This window comes from Oncorhynchus clarkii, chromosome 24 (assembly GCF_045791955.1).
Source record: "Oncorhynchus clarkii lewisi isolate Uvic-CL-2024 chromosome 24, UVic_Ocla_1.0, whole genome shotgun sequence".
Classification (NCBI taxonomy): domain Eukaryota; kingdom Metazoa; phylum Chordata; class Actinopteri; order Salmoniformes; family Salmonidae; genus Oncorhynchus; species Oncorhynchus clarkii.
In genome coordinates this window covers 35,068,783-35,092,167 of record NC_092170.1, presented here as the reverse complement: position 1 = coordinate 35,092,167, position 23,385 = coordinate 35,068,783, and the positions used below count along the sequence as shown (strand labels likewise).

General features: G+C 41.7%; 1 protein-coding gene across 1 annotated transcript in view; it reads left to right on the top strand.

Moving 5' to 3' along the window:
- LOC139383006 (ClpB family mitochondrial disaggregase) overlaps positions 1 to 23,385 on the top strand; it is a 136,999-nt gene that overhangs the window by 53,946 nt on the left and 59,668 nt on the right. Inside the window, exon 8 of the mRNA XM_071127297.1 lies at positions 6,582 to 6,659. Coding sequence (XP_070983398.1) covers positions 6,582 to 6,659 — 78 coding nt within the window. The remainder of the gene's footprint in view (positions 1 to 6,581; positions 6,660 to 23,385) is intronic.

Genomic DNA, 23,385 nt, shown 5'->3' with positions numbered 1-23,385 from the left:
GTTCTGTTTAGAATGTCTGGTGATGTTCTGATCCACTATGTGAATGTGTTCTGTTTAGAATGTCTGATGTTCTGGTCCACTATGTGAATGTGTTCTGTTTAGAATGTCTGGTGATGTTCTGGTCCACAATGTGAATGTGTTCTGTTTAGAATGTCTGGTGATGTTCTGGTCCACTATGTGAATGTGTTCTGTTTAGAATGTCTGATGTTCTGGTCCACTATGTGAATGTGTTCTGTTTAGAATGTCTGGTGATGTTCTGATTCACTATGTGAATGTGTTCTGTTTAGAATGTCTGATGTTCTGGTCCACTATGTGAATGTGTTCTGTTTAGAATGTCTGGTGATGTTCTGGTCCACTATGTGAATGTGTTCTGTTTAGAATGTCTGATGTTCTGGTCCACTATGTGAATGTGTTCTGTTTAGAATGTCTGGTGATGTTCTGGTCCACTATGTGAATGTATTCTGTTTAGAATGTCTGGTGATGTTCTGGTCCATTATGTGAATGTGTTCTGTTTAGAATGTCTGGTGATGTTCTGGTCCACTATGTGAATGTGTTCTGTTTAGAATGTCTGGTGATGTTCTGGTCCACTATGTGAATGTGTTCTGTTTAGAATGTCTGGTGATGTTCTGGTCCACTATGTGAATGTGTTCTGTTTAGAATGTCTGGTGATGTTATGATCCACTATGTGAATGTGTTCTGTTTAGAATGTCTGATGTTCTGGTCCACTATGTGAATGTGTTCTGTTTAGAATGTCTGGTGATGTTCTGGTCCACTATGTGAATGTGTTCTGTTTAGAATGTCTGATGTTCTGGTCCACTATGTGAATGTGTTCTGTTTAGAATGTCTGATGTTCTGGTCCACTATGTGAATGTGTTCTGTTTAGAATGTCTGGTGATGTTCTGGTCCACTATGTGAATGTGTTCTGTTTAGAATGTCTGATGTTCTGGTCCACTATGTGAATGTGTTCTGTTTAGAATGTCTGGTGATGTTCTGGTCCACTATGTGAATGTGTTCTGTTTAGAATGTCTGGTGATGTTCTGGTCCACTATGTGAATGTATTCTGTTTAGAATGTCTGGTGATGTTCTGGTCCTCTATGTGAATGTGTTCTGTTTAGAATGTCTGGTGATGTTCTGGTCCACTATGTGAATGTGTTCTGTTTAGAATGTCTGGTGATGTTCTGGTCCTCTATGTGAATGTATTCTGTTTAGAATGTCTGGTGATGTTCTGGTCCACTATGTGAATGTGTTTGTCTAGTCAGTAGAAACAGCAGCAGGGTCCACTGGCTGTGTGACGACAAACACAACATCCTAGAACACCCCCATTATCAGTGGGAATGCTGGGATGTGTAGTCAGTGGCAGCAGGCAGAGCAGATTGCATGCTGGGAGCTGTGGTCCAGGCAGGGCAGTAGTCGATGTCTCTGTGGCTGATGTGATGAATGGTGGTTGTTGCCGTGGCAAATTGTCCTGAAAGCAATCTGAGACACATCACCACGGCGATAAAGGAAGAGCTTATTGATCCCTGTGAAGTAATACAGTGAATATATCACACACATACAAACACACACACGGTCTCACACAACACACACACACACACACACGGTATCACACATGCACGATCACACACACACAGTGAATATATCACACACACACACACACACACACACACACACGGTCTCACACATGCACGATCACACACACACACACACACACACACAGTGAAAATATCAGCTAACAGACTGAGGGATGATGGTGATGATCAGCAACAACACGAAGAGAGGAGGGGTGAGGACACACACACTGACAGCTCTAGCTAATGCTTTTTACAAGCACCCGACGGCCTGGAGGGATAAGAGAGTGTGACAGAAAGGAAGAGAGAGAATACGATGAGAAGGAGAGTGATCAATAGAGAAATATATAAGAGAGACACAGAGAAGGAGATGAGAGACACAGAGAAGGAGATGAGAGACACAGAGAAGGAGATGAGAGACACAGAGAAGGAGATGATAGACACAGAGAAGGAGATGATAGACACAGAGAAGGAGATGAGAGACACAGAGAAGGAGATGAGAGACACAGAGAAGGAGATGAGAGACACAGAGAAGGAGATGAGAGACACAGAGAAGGAGATGAGAGACACAGAGAGAGACAGAGAAGGATATGAGAGACACAGAGAGAGACGGAGAGAAGGATATGAGAGACAGAGAGAAGGAGATGAGAGACAGAGAAGGAGATGAGAGACAGAAGGAGATGAGAGACACAGAGAGAGACAGAAGGAGATGAGAGACACAGAGAAGGAGATGAGAGACACAGAGAAGGAGATGAGAGACACAGAGAGAGACAGAAAGAGATGAGAGACACAGAGAGACACAGAGAAGGAGATGAGAGACACAGAGAGAGACAAAGAAGGAGATGAGAGAGACAGAGAAGGAGATGAGAGAGACAGAGAAGGAGATGAGAGACACAGAGAGAGACAGAGAAGGAGATGAGAGACACAGAGAAGGAGACAGAGAAGGAGATGAGAGACACAGAGAGAGACCGAGAAGGAGATGAGAGACACAGAGAGAGACAGAGAAGGAGATGAGAGACACAGAGAAGGAGATGAGACACAGAGAAATAGATCAGAGAGACAGCCATCACAGCAGCTAGATGTGTGACCTGTTGCCACAATAAAAGGGCAACCAGTAAAGAACAAACACCATTATAAATACAACCCAGATTTGTTTATTTATTTTCCCTTTTGTACTTTAACTATTTGTACGTTGTTATAACACTGTACATAGCCATAATGACATTTGAAATGTCTCTATTCTTTTGAAACGTTTGTGAGTGTAATGTTTACTGTTCCTTTTTTGTTTATTTCACTTTTGTTTATTATCTAGTTCACTTGATTTGGCGATGTAAACATATGTTTCCCATGCCAATAAAGCACATTGAGTTGAAAGAGAGAGAGAGATGAGAGACAGGAGGGGCAGAGACGGGAGACTGGAGGGGCAGAGACGGGAGACTGGAGGGGCAGAGACTGGAGACTGGAGGGGCGGAGACTGGAGAGGCAGAGACGGGAGACTGGAGAGGCAGAGACGGGAGACTGGAGGGACAGAGACTGGAGGGACAGAGACGGGAGACTGGAGGGGCAGAGACTGGAGACTTGAGGATCAGAGACTGGAGGGGCAGAGACTGGAGACTGGAGGGGCAGAGACGGGAGACTGGAGGGGCAGAGACTGGAGACTGGAGGATCAGAGACTGGAGGGGCAGAGACTGGAGACTGGAGGGGCAGAGACTGGAGACTGGAGGGGCAGAGACGGGAGACTGGAGGGTCAGAGACGGGAGACTGGAGGGGCAGAGACTGGAGACTGGAGGGGCGGAGACTGGAGAGGCAGAGACGGGAGACTGGAGGGACAGAGACTGGAGGGACATAGACTGGAGGGGCAGAGACGGGAGACTGGAGGGGCAGAGACTGGAGACTGGAGGATCAGAGACTGGAGGGGCAGAGACTGGAGACTGGAGGGACAGAGACTGGAGGGGCAGAGACTGGAGACGGGAGGGGCAGAGACTGGAGACTGGAGGATCAGAGACTGGAGGGGCAGAGACTGGAGACTGGAAGGGCAGAGACTGGAGACTGGAGGGGCAGAGACTGGAGGGGCAGAGACTGGAGACTGGAGGGGCAGAGACTGGAGACGAGAGGGGCAGAGACTGGAGACTGGAGGGGCGGAGACTGGAGGGGCAGAGACTGGAGGTTGCAGAGCCTGGAGGGACAGAGACTGGAGACTGGAGGGGCGGAGACTGGAGGGGCAGAGACTGGAGGGGCAGAGACTGGAGGGGCAGATACGGGAGACTGGAGGGGCAGAGACGGGAGACTGGAGGGGCAGCGACGGGAGACTGGAGGGGCAGAGACTGGAGGGGCTTAGACGCGAGACGGGAGGGGCGGAGACGGGAGGGGCGGAGACGGGAGACTGGAGGGGCGGAGACGGGAGACTGGAGGGGCGGAGACGGGAGACTGGAGGGGCAGAGACGGGAGGGACGGACACGGGAGGGGCAGAGACGGAGACGGGAGTCACACACACTCACACACACACACACACACACACCACATACACACACCACATACACACACCACTCACACACACACACACACCACATACACACATCACACACACACAACACACACCACACACACACACCACACACACACACACACCACACACACACCACTCACACACACACACACCACTCACACACACACACACCACTCACACACACACATACACGCACACACCACACACACACACACACCGCACACACACACACACACACACACACACTCACACCCCATACACACAGGAAGGAGTAGATTGATCCTTTTTCAGCTCTCAGGCTAGAAGTTATTGTGGAGGATGATCCTCTTCTTATCACATTATAGTCCTCTACCCTAGCAGACCTGGTCAGTACCTCGGGGGGGGGGGGGGGGTGAGTGTTGTACTGTTCTTGTTCTAGAACATGTCCTTTGAGGGCTGTCAGTGTGTCCTTCTGTCAAAGTCAATCTCAATCAGCTAACACAGACGCTCTCTTCTGCAGGTTACACTGTCATTCAGTCTGTTTAACACACACACACACACACACACACAGACAGTAGTAACTCAGACTGGCTCGTAGAGGTATAGCCTGTGGGCGTCAGTATTCATCTTCATGACAATCACTCTTCCTTCTCTCAATTTATCTCTCTACCAATTCCTCTGTCTCTCATTCTCTCAATCCATCTCTCTACCAACTCTCATATCTCTCCCTCTCTTATTTCCCTCAACCCCTGTGTCCCCTTTTAACTAAACCTCCTTAATCTCTCCGTTCCTCTCCTCATCTCGTCTTCTCTTCCTCTCTCTCCATCTCGTCTTCTCTTCCTCTCTCTCCATCTCGTCTTCTCTTCCTCTCTCTCCATCTCGTCTTCTCTTCCTCTCTCTCCATCTCGTCTTCTCTTCCTCTCTCCTCATCTCGTCTTCTCTTCCTCTCTCCTCATCTCGTCTTCTCTTCATCTCTCCTCATCTCGTCTTCTCTTCCTCTCTCTCCATCTCGTCCTCTCTCTCCATCTCGTCTTCTCTTCCTCTCTCTCATCTCGTCTTCTCTTCCTCTCTCTCCATCTCGTCTTCTCTTCCTCTCTCCTCATCTCGTCTTCTCTTCCTCTCTCCTCATCTCGTCTTCTCTTCCTCTCTCCTCATCTCGTCTTCTCTTCCTCTCTCTTCTCATCTCGTCTTCTCTTTCTCCTCATCTCGTCTTCTCTTCCTCTCTCTCCTCATCTCGTCTTCTCTTCCTCTCTCCTCATCTCGTCTTCTCTTCCTCTCTCCTCATCTCGTCTTCTCTTCCTCTCTCCATCTCGTCTTCTCTTCCTCTCTCCATCTCGTCTTCTCTTCCTCTCTCCTCATCTCGTCTTCTCTTCCTCTCTCCTCATCTCGTCTTCTCTTCCTCTCTCCTCATCTCGTCTTCTCTTCCTCTCTCCTCATCTCGTCTTCTCTTCCTCTCTCCTCATCTCGTCTTCTCTTCCTCTCTCTCCATCTCGTCTTCTCTTCCTCTCTCCTCATCTCGTCTTCTCTTCCTCTCTCCTCATCTCGTCTTCTCTTCCTCTCTCCTCATCTCGTCTTCTCTTCCTCTCTCCTCATCTCGTCTTCTCTTCCTCTCTCCTCATCTCGTCTTCTCTTCCTCTCTCTCCATCTCGTCTTCTCTTCCTCTCTCTCCATCTCGTCTTCTCTTCCTCTCTCTCCATCTCTTCCTCTATCGTTCTATTTCTGTTCTAGTGAGATGTTTGTACTTTGACGGGTGGAGTGTGCTGTTACGACAGGGATAGGTGGATCAACGGGTTTCTCTGTCACAGAGTGGACATAGCACACACACACACACACACAGCTCATTATGGTGGTTGTTGAGAAACTGCAGCGTCCTCTCTGCTGCCTGTCCAACCAGACTGAGATATGAAGACATGTATTGTAATGTGTGTTTTTGGCAGCTGGAACCGGACCAAGTTCCCTGTGTTTTATTTATCCTTTCTCCTCCCTCACGCCCCCTCCCTCACCTACCGTGCCTCCCCCTCCCTCCTGCCCAGAGGGGGGGGGGGGTTGGTTGCTGGGGTGATGGTTGGGTAAGGTAGGCAAGGCTCTCTTCTCTGGGCGAGTAGTGTGTGTGTGTGTGTGTGTGTGAGAGAGAGAGAGGCTCAGATCCATGCTAACCAGATTTAGCTTTGGCTGCGCCGGGGAGGCTAACACGATTACCTCTGGCTAATGGCCCTACTGACTGAGAGAGGGGGAGGAGAGGAGAAGGGATTGAGGGACGATGGGAAAGGGGGTTGACGGGGGGAGAGGGAGTGGGGAGGCAGGATAGCCTGTGATAATTATCCCCCTGCCTCCCGAGGCATTGATGGATACAGCTTTAGAGATCTCTCTCTCTCTCTCTCTCTCTCTCTCTCTCTCTCTCTCTCTCTCTCTCTCTCTCTCTCTCTCTCTCTCTCTCTCTCTCTCTCTCTCTCTTTCTAACCATCTCTCTCTCTCTAACCATCTCACTCTCTCTCTCTCTAACCATCTCACTCTCTCTCTGTCTATAGCGATCAGGAGGAAGGAGAATGGCTGGTATGACGAAGAACATCCCCTTGTCTTCCTCTTCCTCGGCTCCTCTGGAATCGGTAACTCCTCTACATCCCTCTCTCTATATCCCTCTCTCTACAGCCCTCTCTCTACAGCCCTCTCTACAGCCCTCTCTACAGCCCTCTCTCTACAGCCCTCTCTCTACAGCCCTCTCTCTACAGCCCTCTCTCTACAGCCCTCTCTCTACAGCCCTCTCTCTACAGCCCTCTCTCTACAGCCCTCTCTCTACATCGCTCTCTCTCTCTCTCTACATCGCTCTCTCTCTCTCTCTCTACATCGCGCTCTCTCTCTACATCCCTCTCTCTCTCTCTACATCGTTCTCTCTCTCTCTACATCCCTCTCTCTACATACCTCTCTCTACAGCCCTCTCTCTACATCCCTCTCTCTCTCTCTCTACATCCCTCTCTCTACATCCCTCTCTCTCTCTCTACATCCCTCTCTCTACATCCCTCTCTCTACATCCCTCTCTCTACATCCCTCTCTCTCTCTACATCCCTCTCTCTACAGCCCTCTCTACATCCCTCTCTCTACATCCCTCTCTCTACAAGCCCTCTCTCTACAAGCCCTCTCTCTACATCCCTCTCTCTCTCTCTACATCCCTCTCTCTCTCTCTCTCTCTACATCCCTCTCTCTACATCCCTCTCTCTACATCCCTCTCTCTACATCCCTCTTTCCACTCGTTTTTACCACTCAGCTGTGATGTCATGGAGCCTGTCCGTAGCAGTAGCCTGGAGAAGACACGGGTAGCACCGATGTCGTCGTTTATTCACCAACATTTCCACAGCAAGCTGTCTTCATCAGGGTTTACTGTTAACACTGCAGGTCACCAGTAATATACAGTCTTCATCATCAGGGTTTACTGTTAAACACTGCACCAGTATATATACAGTCTTCATCAGGGTTTACTGTTAAACACTGCACCAGTATATATACAGTCTTCATCAGGGTTTACTGTTAAACACTGCACCAGTATATATACAGTCTTCATCAGGGTTTACTGTTAAACACTGCACCAGTATATATACAGTCTTCATCAGGGTTTACTGTTAAACACTGCACCAGTATATATACAGTCTTCATCAGGGTTTACTGTTAAACACTGCACCAGTATATATACAGTCTTCATCAGGGTTTACTGTAAACACTGCACCAGTATATATACAGTCTTCATCAGGGTTTACTGTTAAACACTGCACCAGTATATATACAGTCTTCATCAGGGTTTACTGCACCAGTATATATACAGTCTTCATCAGGGTTTACTGTTAAACACTGCACCACTATGTATACAGTCTTCATCAGGGTTTACTGTTAAACACTGCACCACTATGTATACAGTCTTCATCAGGGTTTACTGTTAAACACTGCACCAGTATATATACAGTCTTCATCAGGGTTTACTGTTAAACACTGCACCAGTATGTATACAGTCTTCATCAGGGTTTACTGCACCACTATATATACAGTCTTCATCAGGGTTTACTGTTAAACACTGCACCAGTATGTATACAGTCTTCATCAGGGTTTACTGTTAACACTGCACCAGTAATATACAGTCTTCATCAGGGTTTACTGTTAAACACTGCACCAGTATGTATACAGTCTTCATCAGGGTTTACTGCACCAGTATATATACAGTCTTCATCAGGGTTTACTGTTAAACACTGCACCAGTAATATACAGTCTTCATCAGGGTTTACTGCACCACTATATATACAGTCTTCATCAGGGTTTACTGCACCACTATGTATACAGTCTTCATCAGGGTTTACCGTTAAACACTGCACCAGTATATATACAGTCTTCATCAGGGTTTACTGTTAAACACTGCACCAGTATATATACAGTCTTCATCAGGGTTTACTGTTAAACACTGCACCAGTATATATACAGTCTTCATCAGGGTTTACTGTTAAACACTGCACCAGTATATATACAGTCTTCATCAGGGTTTACTGTTAAACACTGCACCAGTATATATACAGTCTTCATCAGGGTTTACTGTTAAACACTGCACCAGTATATATACAGTCTTCATCAGGGTTTACTGCACCAGTATATATACAGTCTTCATCAGGGTTTACTGCACCAGTATATATACAGTCTTCATCAGGGTTTACTGCACCAGTATATATACAGTCTTCATCAGGGTTTACTGTTAAACACTGCACCAGTATGTATACAGTCTTCATCAGGGTTTACTGCACCACTATATATACAGTCTTCATCAGGGTTTACTGTTAAACACTGCACCACTATGTATACAGTCTTCATCAGGGTTTACTGCACCAGTATATATACAGTCTTCATCAGGGTTTACTGCACCAGTATGTATACAGTCTTCATCAGGGTTCACTGCACCAGTATATATACAGTCTTCATCAGGGTTTACTGCACCAGTGTATGTATACAGTCTTCATCAGGGTTTACTGTTAAACACTGCACCAGTATATATACAGTCTTCATCAGGGTTTACTGCACCAGTATATATATACAGTCTTCATCAGGGTTTACTGCACCAGTATGTATACAGTCTTCATCAGGGTTCACTGCACCAGTATATATACAGTCTTCATCAGGGTTTACTGCACCAGTGTATGTATACAGTCTTCATCAGGGTTTACTGTTAAACACTGCACCAGTATATATACAGTCTTCATCAGGGTTTACTGCACCAGTATATATACAGTCTTCATCAGGGTTTACTGCACCAGTATATATACAGTCTTCATCAGGGTTTACTGTTAACACTGCACCAGTATATATACAGTCTTCATCAGGGTTTACTGTTAAACACTGCACCAGTAATATACAGTCTTCATCAGGGTTTACTGCACCACTATATATACAGTCTTCATCAGGGTTTACTGTTAAACACTGCACCAGTATATATACAGTCTTCATCAGGGTTTACTGTTAAACACTGCACCAGTATATATACAGTCTTCATCAGGGTTTACTGTTAAACACTGCACCAGTATGTATACAGTCTTCATCAGGGTTTACTTTTAAACACTGCACCAGTATATATACAGTCTTCATCAGGGTTTACTGCACCACTATATATACAGTCTTCATCAGGGTTTACTGTAAACACTGCACCAGTATATATACAGTCTTCATCAGGGTTTACTGTTAAACACTGCACCAGTATATATATACAGTCTTCATCAAGGTTTACTGCACCAGTATATATACAGTCTTCATCAGGGTTTACTGCACCAGTATATATACAGTCTTCATCAGGGTTTACTGTTAAACACTGTACCAGTATATATATACAGTCTTCATCAGGGTTTACTGTTAAACACTGCACCAGTATGTATACAGTCTTCATCAGGGTTTACTGTTAAACACTGCACCAGTATGTATACAGTCTTCATCAGGGTTTACTGTTAAACACTGCACCAGTAATATACAGTCTTCATCAGGGTTTACTGTTAAACACTGCACCAGTATATATACAGTCTTCATCAGGGTTTACTGTTAAACACTGCACCAGTATATATACAGTCTTCATCAGGGTTTACTGTTAAACACTGCACCAGTATATATACAGTCTTCATCAGGGTTTACTGTTAAACACTGCACCAGTATATATACAGTCTTCATCAGGGTTTACTGCTAAACACTGCACCAGTATATATACAGTCTTCATCAGGGTTTACTGTTAAACACTGCACCAGTATATATACAGTCTTCATCAGGGTTTACTGCACCAGTATATATACAGTCTTCATCAGGGTTTACTGTTAAACACTGCACCACTATGTATACAGTCTTCATCAGGGTTTACTGTTAAACACTGCACCAGTATATATACAGTCTTCATCAGGGTTTACTGCACCAGTATATATACAGTCTTCATCAGGGTTTACTGCACCAGTATATATACAGTCTTCATCAGGGTTTACTGTTAAACACTGCACCAGTATGTATACAGTCTTCATCAGGGTTTACTGCACCACTATATATACAGTCTTCATCAGGGTTTACTGTTAAACACTGCACCAGTATGTATACAGTCTTCATCAGGGTTTACTGCACCAGTATATATACAGTCTTCATCAGGGTTTACTGTTAAACACTGCACCAGTATGTATACAGTCTTCATCAGGGTTTACTGCACCAGTATATATACAGTCTTCATCAGGGTTTACTGTTAAACACTGCACCAGTAATATACAGTCTTCATCAGGGTTTACTGCACCACTATATATACAGTCTTCATCAGTTTTTACTGTTAAACACTGCACCACTATGTATACAGTCTTCATCAGGGTTTACTGCACCAGTATATATACAGTATTCATCAGGGTTTACTGCACCAGTATGTATACAGTCTTCATCAGGGTTCACTGCACCAGTATATATACAGTCTTCATCAGGGTTTACTGCACCAGTATGTATACAGTCTTCATCAGGGTTCACTGCACCAGTATATATACAGTCTTCATCAGGGTTTACTGCACCAGTGTATGTATACAGTCTTCATCAGGGTTTACTGTTAAACACTGCACCAGTATATATACAGTCTTCATCAGGGTTTACTGTTAAACACTGCACCAGTATATATATACAGTCTTCATCAGGGTTTACTGTTAAACACTGCACCAGTATATATACAGTCTTCATCAGGGTTTACTGTTAAACACTGCACCAGTATATATACAGTCTTCATCAGGGTTTACTGCACCAGTATATATACAGTCTTCATCAGGGTTTACTGCACCAGTATATATACAGTCTTCATCAGGGTTTACTGTTAAACACTGCACCAGTATGTATACAGTCTTCATCAGGGTTTACTGCACCACTATATATACAGTCTTCATCAGGGTTTACTGTTAAACACTGCACCACTTTGTATACAGTCTTCATCAGGGTTTACTGCACCAGTATATATACAGTATTCATCAGGGTTTACTGCACCAGTATGTATACAGTCTTCATCAGGGTTCACTGCACCAGTATATATACAGTCTTCATCAGGGTTTACTGCACCAGTATGTATACAGTCTTCATCAGGGTTCACTGCACCAGTATATATACAGTCTTCATCAGGGTTTACTGCACCAGTGTATGTATACAGTCTTCATCAGGGTTTACTGTTAAACACTGCACCAGTATATATACAGTCTTCATCAGGGTTTACTGCACCAGTATATATACAGTCTTCATCAGGGTTTACTGCACCAGTATATATACAGTCTTCATCAGGGTTTACTGTTAACACTGCACCAGTATATATACAGTCTTCATCAGGGTTTACTGTTAAACACTGCACCAGTAATATACAGTCTTCATCAGGGTTTACTGCACCACTATATATACAGTCTTCATCAGGGTTTACTGTTAAACACTGCACCAGTATGTATATATACAGTCTTCATCAGGGTTTACTGTTAAACACTGCACCAGTATATATACAGTCTTCATCAGGGTTTACTGTTAAACACTGCACCAGTATGTATACAGTCTTCATCAGGGTTTACTTTTAAAAACTGCACCAGTATATATACAGTCTTCATCAGGGTTTACTGCACCACTATATATACAGTCTTCATCAGGGTTTACTGTAAACACTGCACCAGTATATATACAGTCTTCATCAGGGTTTACTGTTAAACACTGCACCAGTATATATATACAGTCTTCATCAGGGTTTACTGCACCAGTATATATACAGTCTTCATCAGGGTTTACTGCACCAGTATATATACAGTCTTCATCAGGGTTTACTGTTAAACACTGTACCAGTATATATATACAGTCTTCATCAGGGTTTACTGTTAAACACTGCACCAGTATGTATACAGTCTTCATCAGGGTTTACTGTTAAACACTGCACCAGTATGTATACAGTCTTCATCAGGGTTTACTGTTAAACACTGCACCAGTATATATACAGTCTTCATCAGGGTTTACTGTTAAACACTGCACAAGTGTATATATACAGTCTTCATCAGGGTTTACTGTTAACACTGCACCAGTAATATACAGTCTTCATCAGGGTTTACTGTTAAACACTGCACCAGTATATATACAGTCTTCATCAGGGTTTACTGTTAACACTGCACCAGTATATATACAGTCTTCATCAGGGTTTACTGTTAAACACTGCACCAGTATATATACAGTCTTCATCAGGGTTTACTGTTAAACACTGCACCAGTATATATACAGTCTTCATCAGGGTTTACTGTTAACACTGCACCAGTAATATACAGTCTTCATCAGGGTTTACTGTTAAACACTGCACCAGTATATATACAGTCTTCATCAGGGTTTACTGTTAAACACTGCACCAGTATATATACAGTCTTCATCAGGGTTTACTGCACCAGTATATATACAGTCTTCATCAGGGTTTACTGTTAAACACTGCACCAGTAATATACAGTCTTCATCAGGGTTTACTGCACCACTATATATACAGTCTTCATCAGGGTTTACTGTTAAACACTGCACCAGTAATATACAGTCTTCATCAGGGTTTACTGCACCACTATATATACAGTCTTCATCAGGGTTTACTGCACCAGTATATATATACAGTCTTCATCAGGGTTTACTGTTAAACACTGCACCAGTATATATACAGTCTTCATCAGGGTTTACTGTTAAACACTGCACCAGTATATATACAGTCTTCATCAGGGTTTACTGTTAAACACTGCACCGGTATGTATACAGTCTTCATCAGGGTTTACTGTTAAACACTGCACCAGTATATATACAGTCTTCATCAGGGTTTACTGTTAAACACTGCACCAGTATATATACAGTCTTCATCAGGGTTTACTGTTAAACACTGCACCAGTAATATACAGTCTTCATCAGGGTTTACTGTTAAACACTGCACCAGTATGTATATATACAGTCTTCATCAGGGTTTACTGCACCAGTATATATACAGTCTTCATCAGGGTTTACTGTTAAACACTGCACCAGTATATATACAGTCTTCATCAGGGTTTACTGTTAAACACTGCACCAGTATATATACAGTCTTCATCAGGGTTTACTGTTAACACTGCAGGTCACCAGTATATATACAGTCTTCATCAGGGTTTACTGTTAAACACTGCACCAGTATATATACAGTCTTCATCAGGGTTTACTGTTAAACACTGCACCAGTAATATACAGTCTTCATCAGGGTTTACTGCACCAGTATATATACAGTCTTCATCAGGGTTTACTGCACCACTATATATACAGTCTTCATCAGGGTTTACTGTTAAACACTGCACCAGTATATATACAGTCTTCATCAGGGTTTACTGTTAAACACTGCACCGGTATGTATACAGTCTTCATCAGGGTTTACTGTTAAACACTGCACCAGTATATATACAGTCTTCATCAGGGTTTACTGTTAAACACTGCACCGGTATGTATACAGTCTTCATCAGGGTTTACTGTTAAACACTGCACCAGTATATATACAGTCTTCATCGGGGTTTACTGTTAAACACTGCACCAGTATATATACAGTCTTCATCAGGGTTTACTGTTAAACACTGCACCAGTAATATACAGTCTTCATCAGGGTTTACTGTAAACACTGCACCAGTGTATATACAGTCTTCATCAGGGTTTACTGCACCAGTATATATATACAGTCTTCATCAGGGTTTACTGCACCAGTATATATACAGTCTTCATCAGGGTTTACTGTTAACACTGCACCAGTATATATACAGTCTTCATCAGGGTTTACTGTTAACACTGCACCACTATATATACAGTCTTCATCAGGGTTTACTGTTAAACACTGCACCAGTATGTATACAGTCTTCATCAGGGTTTACTGCACCAGTATATATACAGTCTTCATCAGGGTTTACTGCACCAGTATGTCTACAGTCTTCATCAGGGTTCACTGCACCAGTATATATACAGTCTTCATCAGGGTTTACTGCACCAGTATGTATACAGTCTTCATCAGGGTTCACTGCACCAGTATATATACAGTCTTCATCAGGGTTTACTGTTAAACACTGCACCAGTATATATACAGTCTTCATCAGGGTTTACTGCACCAGTATGTATACAGTCTTCATCAGGGTTTACTGCACCAGTGTATGTATACAGTCTTCATCAGGGTTTACTGTTAAACACTGCACCAGTAATATACAGTCTTCATCAGGGTTTACTGCACCACTATATATACAGTCTTCATCAGGGTTTACTGTTAAACACTGCACCAGTATGTATATATACAGTCTTCATCAGGGTTTACTGTTAAACACTGCACCAGTATGTATATATACAGTCTTCATCAGGGTTTACTGCACCACTATATATACAGTCTTCATCAGGGTTTACTGTAAACACTGCACCAGTATATATACAGTCTTCATCAGGGTTTACTGCACCAGTATATATACAGTCTTCATCAGGGTTTACTGCACCAGTATATATATACAGTCTTCATCAGGGTTTACTGCACCAGTATATATACAGTCTTCATCAGGGTTTACTGTTAAACACTGCACCAGTATATATATACAGTCTTCATCAGGGTTTACTGTTAAACACTGCACCAGTATGTATACAGTCTTCATCAGGGTTTACTGTTAAACACTGCACAAGTGTATATATACAGTCTTCATCAGGGTTTACTGTTAAACACTGCACCAGTATATATACAGTCTTCATCAGGGTTTACTGTTAAACACTGCACCAGTATATATACAGTCTTCATCAGGGTTTACTGTTAACACTGCACCAGTATATATACAGTCTTCATCAGGGTTTACTGTTAAACACTTCACCAGTATATATACAGTCTTCATCAGGGTTTACTGCACCAGTATATATATACAGTCTTCATCAGGGTTTACTGCACCAGTATATATACAGTCTTCATCAGGGTTTACTGTTAAACACTGCACCAGTATATATATACAGTCTTCATCAGGGTTTACTGTTAACACTGCACCAGTATATATACAGTCTTCATCAGGGTTTACTGTTAAACACTGCACCAGTATATATACAGTCTTCATCAGGGTTTACTGCACCAGTATATATACAGTCTTCATCAGGGTTTACTGCACCAGTATATATACAGTCTTCATCAGGGTTTACTGTTAAACACTGCACCAGTATGTATACAGTCTTCATCAGGGTTTACTGCACCACTATATATACAGTCTTCATCAGGGTTTACTGTTAAACACTGCACCAGTATGTATACAGTCTTCATCAGGGTTTACTGCACCAGTATATATACAGTCTTCATCAGGGTTTACTGCACCAGTATGTATACAGTCTTCATCAGGGTTCACTGCACCAGTATATATACAGTCTTCATCAGGGTTTACTGCACCAGTATGTATACAGTCTTCATCAGGGTTCACTGCACCAGTATATATACAGTCTTCATCAGGGTTTACTGCACCAGTGTATGTATACAGTCTTCATCAGGGTTTACTGTTAAACACTGCACCAGTATATATACAGTCTTCATCAGGGTTTACTTCACCAGTATATATACAGTCTTCATCAGGGTTTACTGCACCAGTATATATACAGTCTTCATCAGGGTTTACTGTTAAACACTGCACCAGTAATATACAGTCTTCATCAGGGTTTACTGCACCACTATATATACAGTCTTCATCAGGGTTTACTGTTAAACACTGCACCAGTATGTATACAGTCTTCATCAGGGTTTACTGTTAAACACTGCACCAGTATATATACAGTCTTCATCAGGGTTTACTGCACCACTATATATACAGTCTTCATCAGGGTTTACTGTAAACACTGCACCAGTATATATATACAGTCTTCATCAGGGTTTACTGCACCAGTATATATACAGTCTTCATCAGGGTTTACTGCACCAGTATATATATACAGTCTTCATCAGGGTTTACTGCACCAGTATATATACAGTCTTCATCAGGGTTTACTGTTAAACACTGCACCAGTATATATATACAGTCTTCATCAGGGTTTTCTGTTAAACACTGCACCAGTATGTATACAGTCTTCATCAGGGTTTACTGTTAAACACTGCACCAGTATGTATACAGTCTTCATCAGGGTTTACTGTTAAACACTGCGCCAGTATATATACAGTCTTCATCAGGGTTTACTGTTAAACACTGCACAAGTGTATATATACAGTCTTCATCAGGGTTTACTGTTAACACTGCACCAGTAATATACAGTCTTCATCAGGGTTTACTGTTAAACACTGCACCAGTATATATACAGTCTTCATCAGGGTTTACGGTTAACACTGCACCAGTATATATACAGTCTTCATCAGGGTTTACTGTTAAACACTGCACCAGTATATATACAGTCTTCATCAGGGTTTACTGTTAAACACTGCACCAGTATATATACAGTCTTCATCAGGGTTTACTGTTAACACTGCACCAGTAATATACAGTCTTCATCAGGGTTTACTGTTAAACACTGCACCAGTATATATACAGTCTTCATCAGGGTTTACTGCACCAGTATATATACAGTCTTCATCAGGGTTTACTGTTAAACACTGCACCAGTATATATACAGTCTTCATCAGGGTTTACTGCACCAGTATATATACAGTCTTCATCAGGGTTTACTGTTAAACACTGCACCAGTAATATACAGTCTTCATCAGGGTTTACTGCACCACTATATATACAGTCTTCATCAGGGTTTACTGCAACAGTATATATATACAGTCTTCATCAGGGTTTACTGTTAAACACTGCACCAGTATATATACAGTCTTCATCAGGGTTTACTGTTAAACACTGCACCAGTATATATACAGTCTTCATCAGGGTTTACTGTTAAACACTGCACCAGTATATATACAGTCTTCATCAGGGTTTACTGTTAAACACTGCACCAGTAATATACAGTCTTCATCAGGGTTTACTGTTAAACACTGCACCGGTATGTATACAGTCTTCATCAGGGTTTACTATTAAACACTGCACCAGTATATATACAGTCTTCATCAGGGTTTACTGCACCAGTATATATACAGTCTTCATCAGGGTTTACTGCACCAGTGTATATATACAGTCTTCATCAGGGTTTACTGTTAAACACTGCACCAGTATATATACAGTCTTCATCAGGGTTTACTGTTAAACACTGCACCAGTAATATACAGTCTTCATCAGGGTTTACTGTTAAACACTGCACCAGAATGTATATATACAGTCTTCATCAGGGTTTACTGCACCAGTATATATACAGTCTTCATCAGGGTTTACTGTTAAACACTGCACCAGTATGTATATATACAGTCTTCATCAGGGTTTACTGCACCAGTATATATACAGTCTTCATCAGGGTTTACTGTTAAACACTGCACCAGTATATATACAGTCTTCATCAGGGTTTACTGTTAACACTGCAGGTCACCAGTATATATACAGTCTTCATCAGGGTTTACTGTTAAACACTGCACCAGTATATATACAGTCTTCATCAGGGTTTACTGCACCAGTATATATACAGTCTTCATCAGGGTTTACTGTTAAACACTGCACCAGTAATATACAGTCTTCATCAGGGTTTACTGCACCAGTATATATACAGTCTTCATCAGGGTTTACTGCACCACTATATATACAGTCTTCATCAGGGTTTACTGTTAAACACTGCACCAGTATATATACAGTCTTCATCAGGGTTTACTGTTAAACACTGCACCGGTATGTATACAGTCTTCATCAGGGTTTACTGTTAAACACTGCACCAGTATATATACAGTCTTCATCAGGGTTTACTGTTAAACACTGCACCGGTATGTATACAGTCTTCATCAGGGTTTACTGTTAAACACTGCACCAGTATATATACAGTCTTCATCAGGGTTTACTGTTAAACACTGCACCAGTATATATACAGTCTTCATCAGGGTTTACTGTTAAACACTGCACCAGTAATATACAGTCTTCATCAGGGTTTACTGTAAACACTGCACCAGTGTATATACAGTCTTCATCAGGGTTTACTGCACCAGTATATATATACAGTCTTCATCAGGGTTTACTGCACCAGTATATATACAGTCTTCATCAGGGTTTACTGTTAACACTGCACCAGTATATATACAGTCTTCATCAGGGTTTACTGCACCAGTATATATACAGTCTTCATCAGGGTTTACTGCACCAGTATGTATACAGTCTTCATCAGGGTTCACTGCACCAGTGTATATATACAGTCTTCATCAGGGTTTACTGCACCAGTATGTATACAGTCTTCATCAGGGTTCACTGCACCAGTATATATACAGTCTTCATCAGGGTTTACTGTTAAACACTGCACCAGTATATATACAGTCTTCATCAGGGTTTACTGCACCAGTATGTATACAGTCTTCATCAGGGTTTACTGCACCAGTGTATGTATACAGTCTTCATCAGGGTTTACTGTTAAACACTGCACCAGTATATATACAGTCTTCATCAGGGTTTACTGCACCAGTATATATACAGTCTTCATCAGGGTTTACTGCACCAGTATATATACAGTCTTCATCAGGGTTTACTGTTAAACACTGCACCAGTAATATACAGTCTTCATCAGGGTTTACTGCACCACTATATATACAGTCTTCATCAGGGTTTACTGTTAAACACTGCACCAGTATGTATATATACAGTCTTCATCAGGGTTTACTGTTAAACACTGCACCAGTATGTATATATACAGTCTTCATCAGGGTTTACTGCACCACTATATATACAGTCTTCATCAGGGTTTACTGTAAACACTGCACCAGTATATATACAGTCTTCATCAGGGTTTACTGTTAAACACTGCACCAGTATATATATACAGTCTTCATCAGGGTTTACTGCACCAGTATATATACAGTCTTCATCAGGGTTTACTGCACCAGTATATATATACAGTCTTCATCAGGGTTTACTGCACCAGTATATATACAGTCTTCATCAGGGTTTACTGTTAAACACTGCACCAGTATATATATACAGTCTTCATCAGGGTTTACTGTTAAACACTGCACCAGTATGTATACAGTCTTCATCAGGGTTTACTGTTAAACACTGCACAAGTGTATATATACAGTCTTCATCAGGGTTTACTGTTAAACACTGCACCAGTATATATACAGTCTTCATCGGGGTTTACTGTTAAACACTGCACCAGTATATATACAGTCTTCATCAGGGTTTACTGTTAACACTGCACCAGTATATATACAGTCTTCATCAGGGTTTACTGTTAAACACTTCACCAGTATATATACAGTCTTCATCAGGGTTTACTGCACCAGTATATATATACAGTCTTCATCAGGGTTTACTGCACCAGTATATATACAGTCTTCATCAGGGTTTACTGTTAAACACTGCACCAGTATATATATACAGTCTTCATCAGGGTTTACTGTTAACACTGCACCAGTATATATACAGTCTTCATCAGGGTTTACTGTTAAACACTTCACCAGTATATATACAGTCTTCATCAGGGTTTACTGCACCAGTATATATATACAGTCTTCATCAGGGTTTACTTCACCAGTATATATACAGTCTTCATCAGGGTTTACTGTTAAACACTGCACCAGTAATATACAGTCTTCATCAGGGTTTACTGCACCACTATATATACAGTCTTCATCAGGGTTTACTGTTAAACACTGCACCAGTAATATACAGTCTTCATCAGGGTTTACTGCACCACTATATATACAGTCTTCATCAGGGTTTACTGCACCAGTATATATATACAGTCTTCATCAGGGTTTACTGTTAAACACTGCACCAGTATATATACAGTCTTCATCAGGGTTTACTGTTAAACACTGCACCAGTATATATACAGTCTTCATCAGGGTTTACTGTTAAACACTGCACCGGTATGTATACAGTCTTCATCAGGGTTTACTGTTAAACACTGCACCAGTATATATACAGTCTTCATCAGGGTTTACTGTTAAACACTGCACCAGTATATATACAGTCTTCATCAGGGTTTACTGTTAAACACTGCACCAGTAATATACAGTCTTCATCAGGGTTTACTGTTAAACACTGCACCGGTATGTATACAGTCTTCATCAGGGTTTACTGTTAAACACTGCACCAGTATATATACAGTCTTCATCAGGGTTTACTGCACCAGTATATATACAGTCTTCATCAGGGTTTACTGCACCAGTGTATATATACAGTCTTCATCAGGGTTTACTGTTAAACACTGCACCAGTATATATACAGTCTTCATCAGGGTTTACTGTTAAACACTGCACCAGTAATATACAGTCTTCATCAGGGTTTACTGTTAAACACTGCACCAGTATGTATATATACAGTCTTCATCAGGGTTTACTGCACCAGTATATATACAGTCTTCATCAGGGTTTACTGTTAAACACTGCACCAGTATATATACAGTCTTCATCAGGGTTTACTGTTAACACTGCAGGTCACCAGTATATATACAGTCTTCATCAGGGTTTACTGCACCAGTATATATACAGTCTTCATCAGGGTTTACTGTTAAACACTGCACCAGTAATATACAGTCTTCATCAGGGTTTACTGCACCAGTATATATACAGTCTTCATCAGGGTTTACTGCACCACTATATATACAGTCTTCATCAGGGTTTACTGTTAAACACTGCACCAGTATATATACAGTCTTCATCAGGGTTTACTGTTAAACACTGCACCGGTATGTATACAGTCTTCATCAGGGTTTACTGTTAAACACTGCACCAGTATATATACAGTCTTCATCAGGGTTTACTGTTAAACACTGCACCGGTATGTATACAGTCTTCATCAGGGTTTACTGTTAAACACTGCACCAGTATATATACAGTCTTCATCAGGGTTTACTGTTAAACACTGCACCAGTATATATACAGTCTTCATCAGGGTTTACTGTTAAACACTGCACCAGTAATATACAGTCTTCATCAGGGTTTACTGTAAACACTGCACCAGTGTATATACAGTCTTCATCAGGGTTTACTGCACCAGTATATATACAGTCTTCATCAGGGTTTACTGTTAACACTGCACCAGTATATATACAGTCTTCATCAGGGTTTACTGTTAACACTGCACCACTATATATACAGTCTTCATCAGGGTTTACTGTTAAACACTGCACCAGTATGTATACAGTCTTCATCAGGGTTTACTGCACCAGTATATATACAGTCTTCATCAGGGTTTACTGCACCAGTATGTATACAGTCTTCATCAGGGTTCACTGCACCAGTATATATACAGTCTTCATCAGGGTTTACTGCACCAGTATGTATACAGTCTTCATCAGGGTTCACTGCACCAGTATATATACAGTCTTCATCAGGGTTTACTGTTAAACACTGCACCAGTATATATACAGTCTTCATCAGGGTTTACTGCACCAGTATGTATACAGTCTTCATCAGGGTTTACTGCACCAGTGTATGTATACAGTCTTCATCAGGGTTTACTGTTAAACACTGCACCAGTATATATACAGTCTTCATCAGGGTTTACTGCACCAGTATATATACAGTCTTCATCAGGGTTTACTGCACCAGTATATATACAGTCTTCATCAGGGTTTACTGTTAAACACTGCACCAGTAATATACAGTCTTCATCAGGGTTTACTGCACCACTATATATACAGTCTTCATCAGGGTTTACTGTTAAACACTGCACCAGTATGTATATATACAGTCTTCATCAGGGTTTACTGCACCAGTATATATACAGTCTTCATCAGGGTTTACTGTTAAACACTGCACCAGTAATATACAGTCTTCATCAGGGTTTACTGTTAAACACTGCACCAGTATGTATATATACAGTCTTCATCAGGGTTTACTGCACCACTATAGATACAGTCTTCATCAGGGTTTACTGTAAACACTGCACCAGTATATATACAGTCTTCATCAGGGTTTACTGTTAAACACTGCACCAGTATATATATACAGTCTTCATCAGGGTTTACTGCACCAGTATATATACAGTCTTCATCAGGGTTTACTGCACCAGTATATATATACAGTCTTCATCAGGGTTTACTGCACCAGTATATATACAGTCTTCATCAGGGTTTACTGTTAAACACTGCACCAGTATATATATACAGTCTTCATCAGGGTTTACTGTTAAACACTGCACCAGTATGTATACAGTCTTCATCAGGGTTTACTGTTAAACACTGCACAAGTGTATATATACAGTCTTCATCAGGGTTTACTGTTAAACACTGCACCAGTATATATACAGTCTTCATCGGGGTTTACTGTTAAACACTGCACCAGTATATATACAGTCTTCATCAGGGTTTACTGTTAACACTGCACCAGTATATATACAGTCTTCATCAGGGTTTACTGTTAAACACTTCACCAGTATATATACAGTCTTCATCAGGGTTTACTGCACCAGTATATATATACAGTCTTCATCAGGGTTTACTGCACCAGTATATATACAGTCTTCATCAGGGTTTACTGTTAAACACTGCACCAGTATATATATACAGTCTTCATCAGGGTTTACTGTTAACACTGCACCAGTATATATACAGTCTTCATCAGGGTTTACTGTTAAACACTGCACCAGTATATATACAGTCTTCATCAGGGTTTACTGTTAACACTGCACCAGTATATATACAGTCTTCATCAGGGTTTACTGCACCAGTATATATACAGTCTTCATCAGGGTTTACTGCACCAGTGTATATATACAGTCTTCATCAGGGTTTACTGTTAAACACTGCACCAGTATA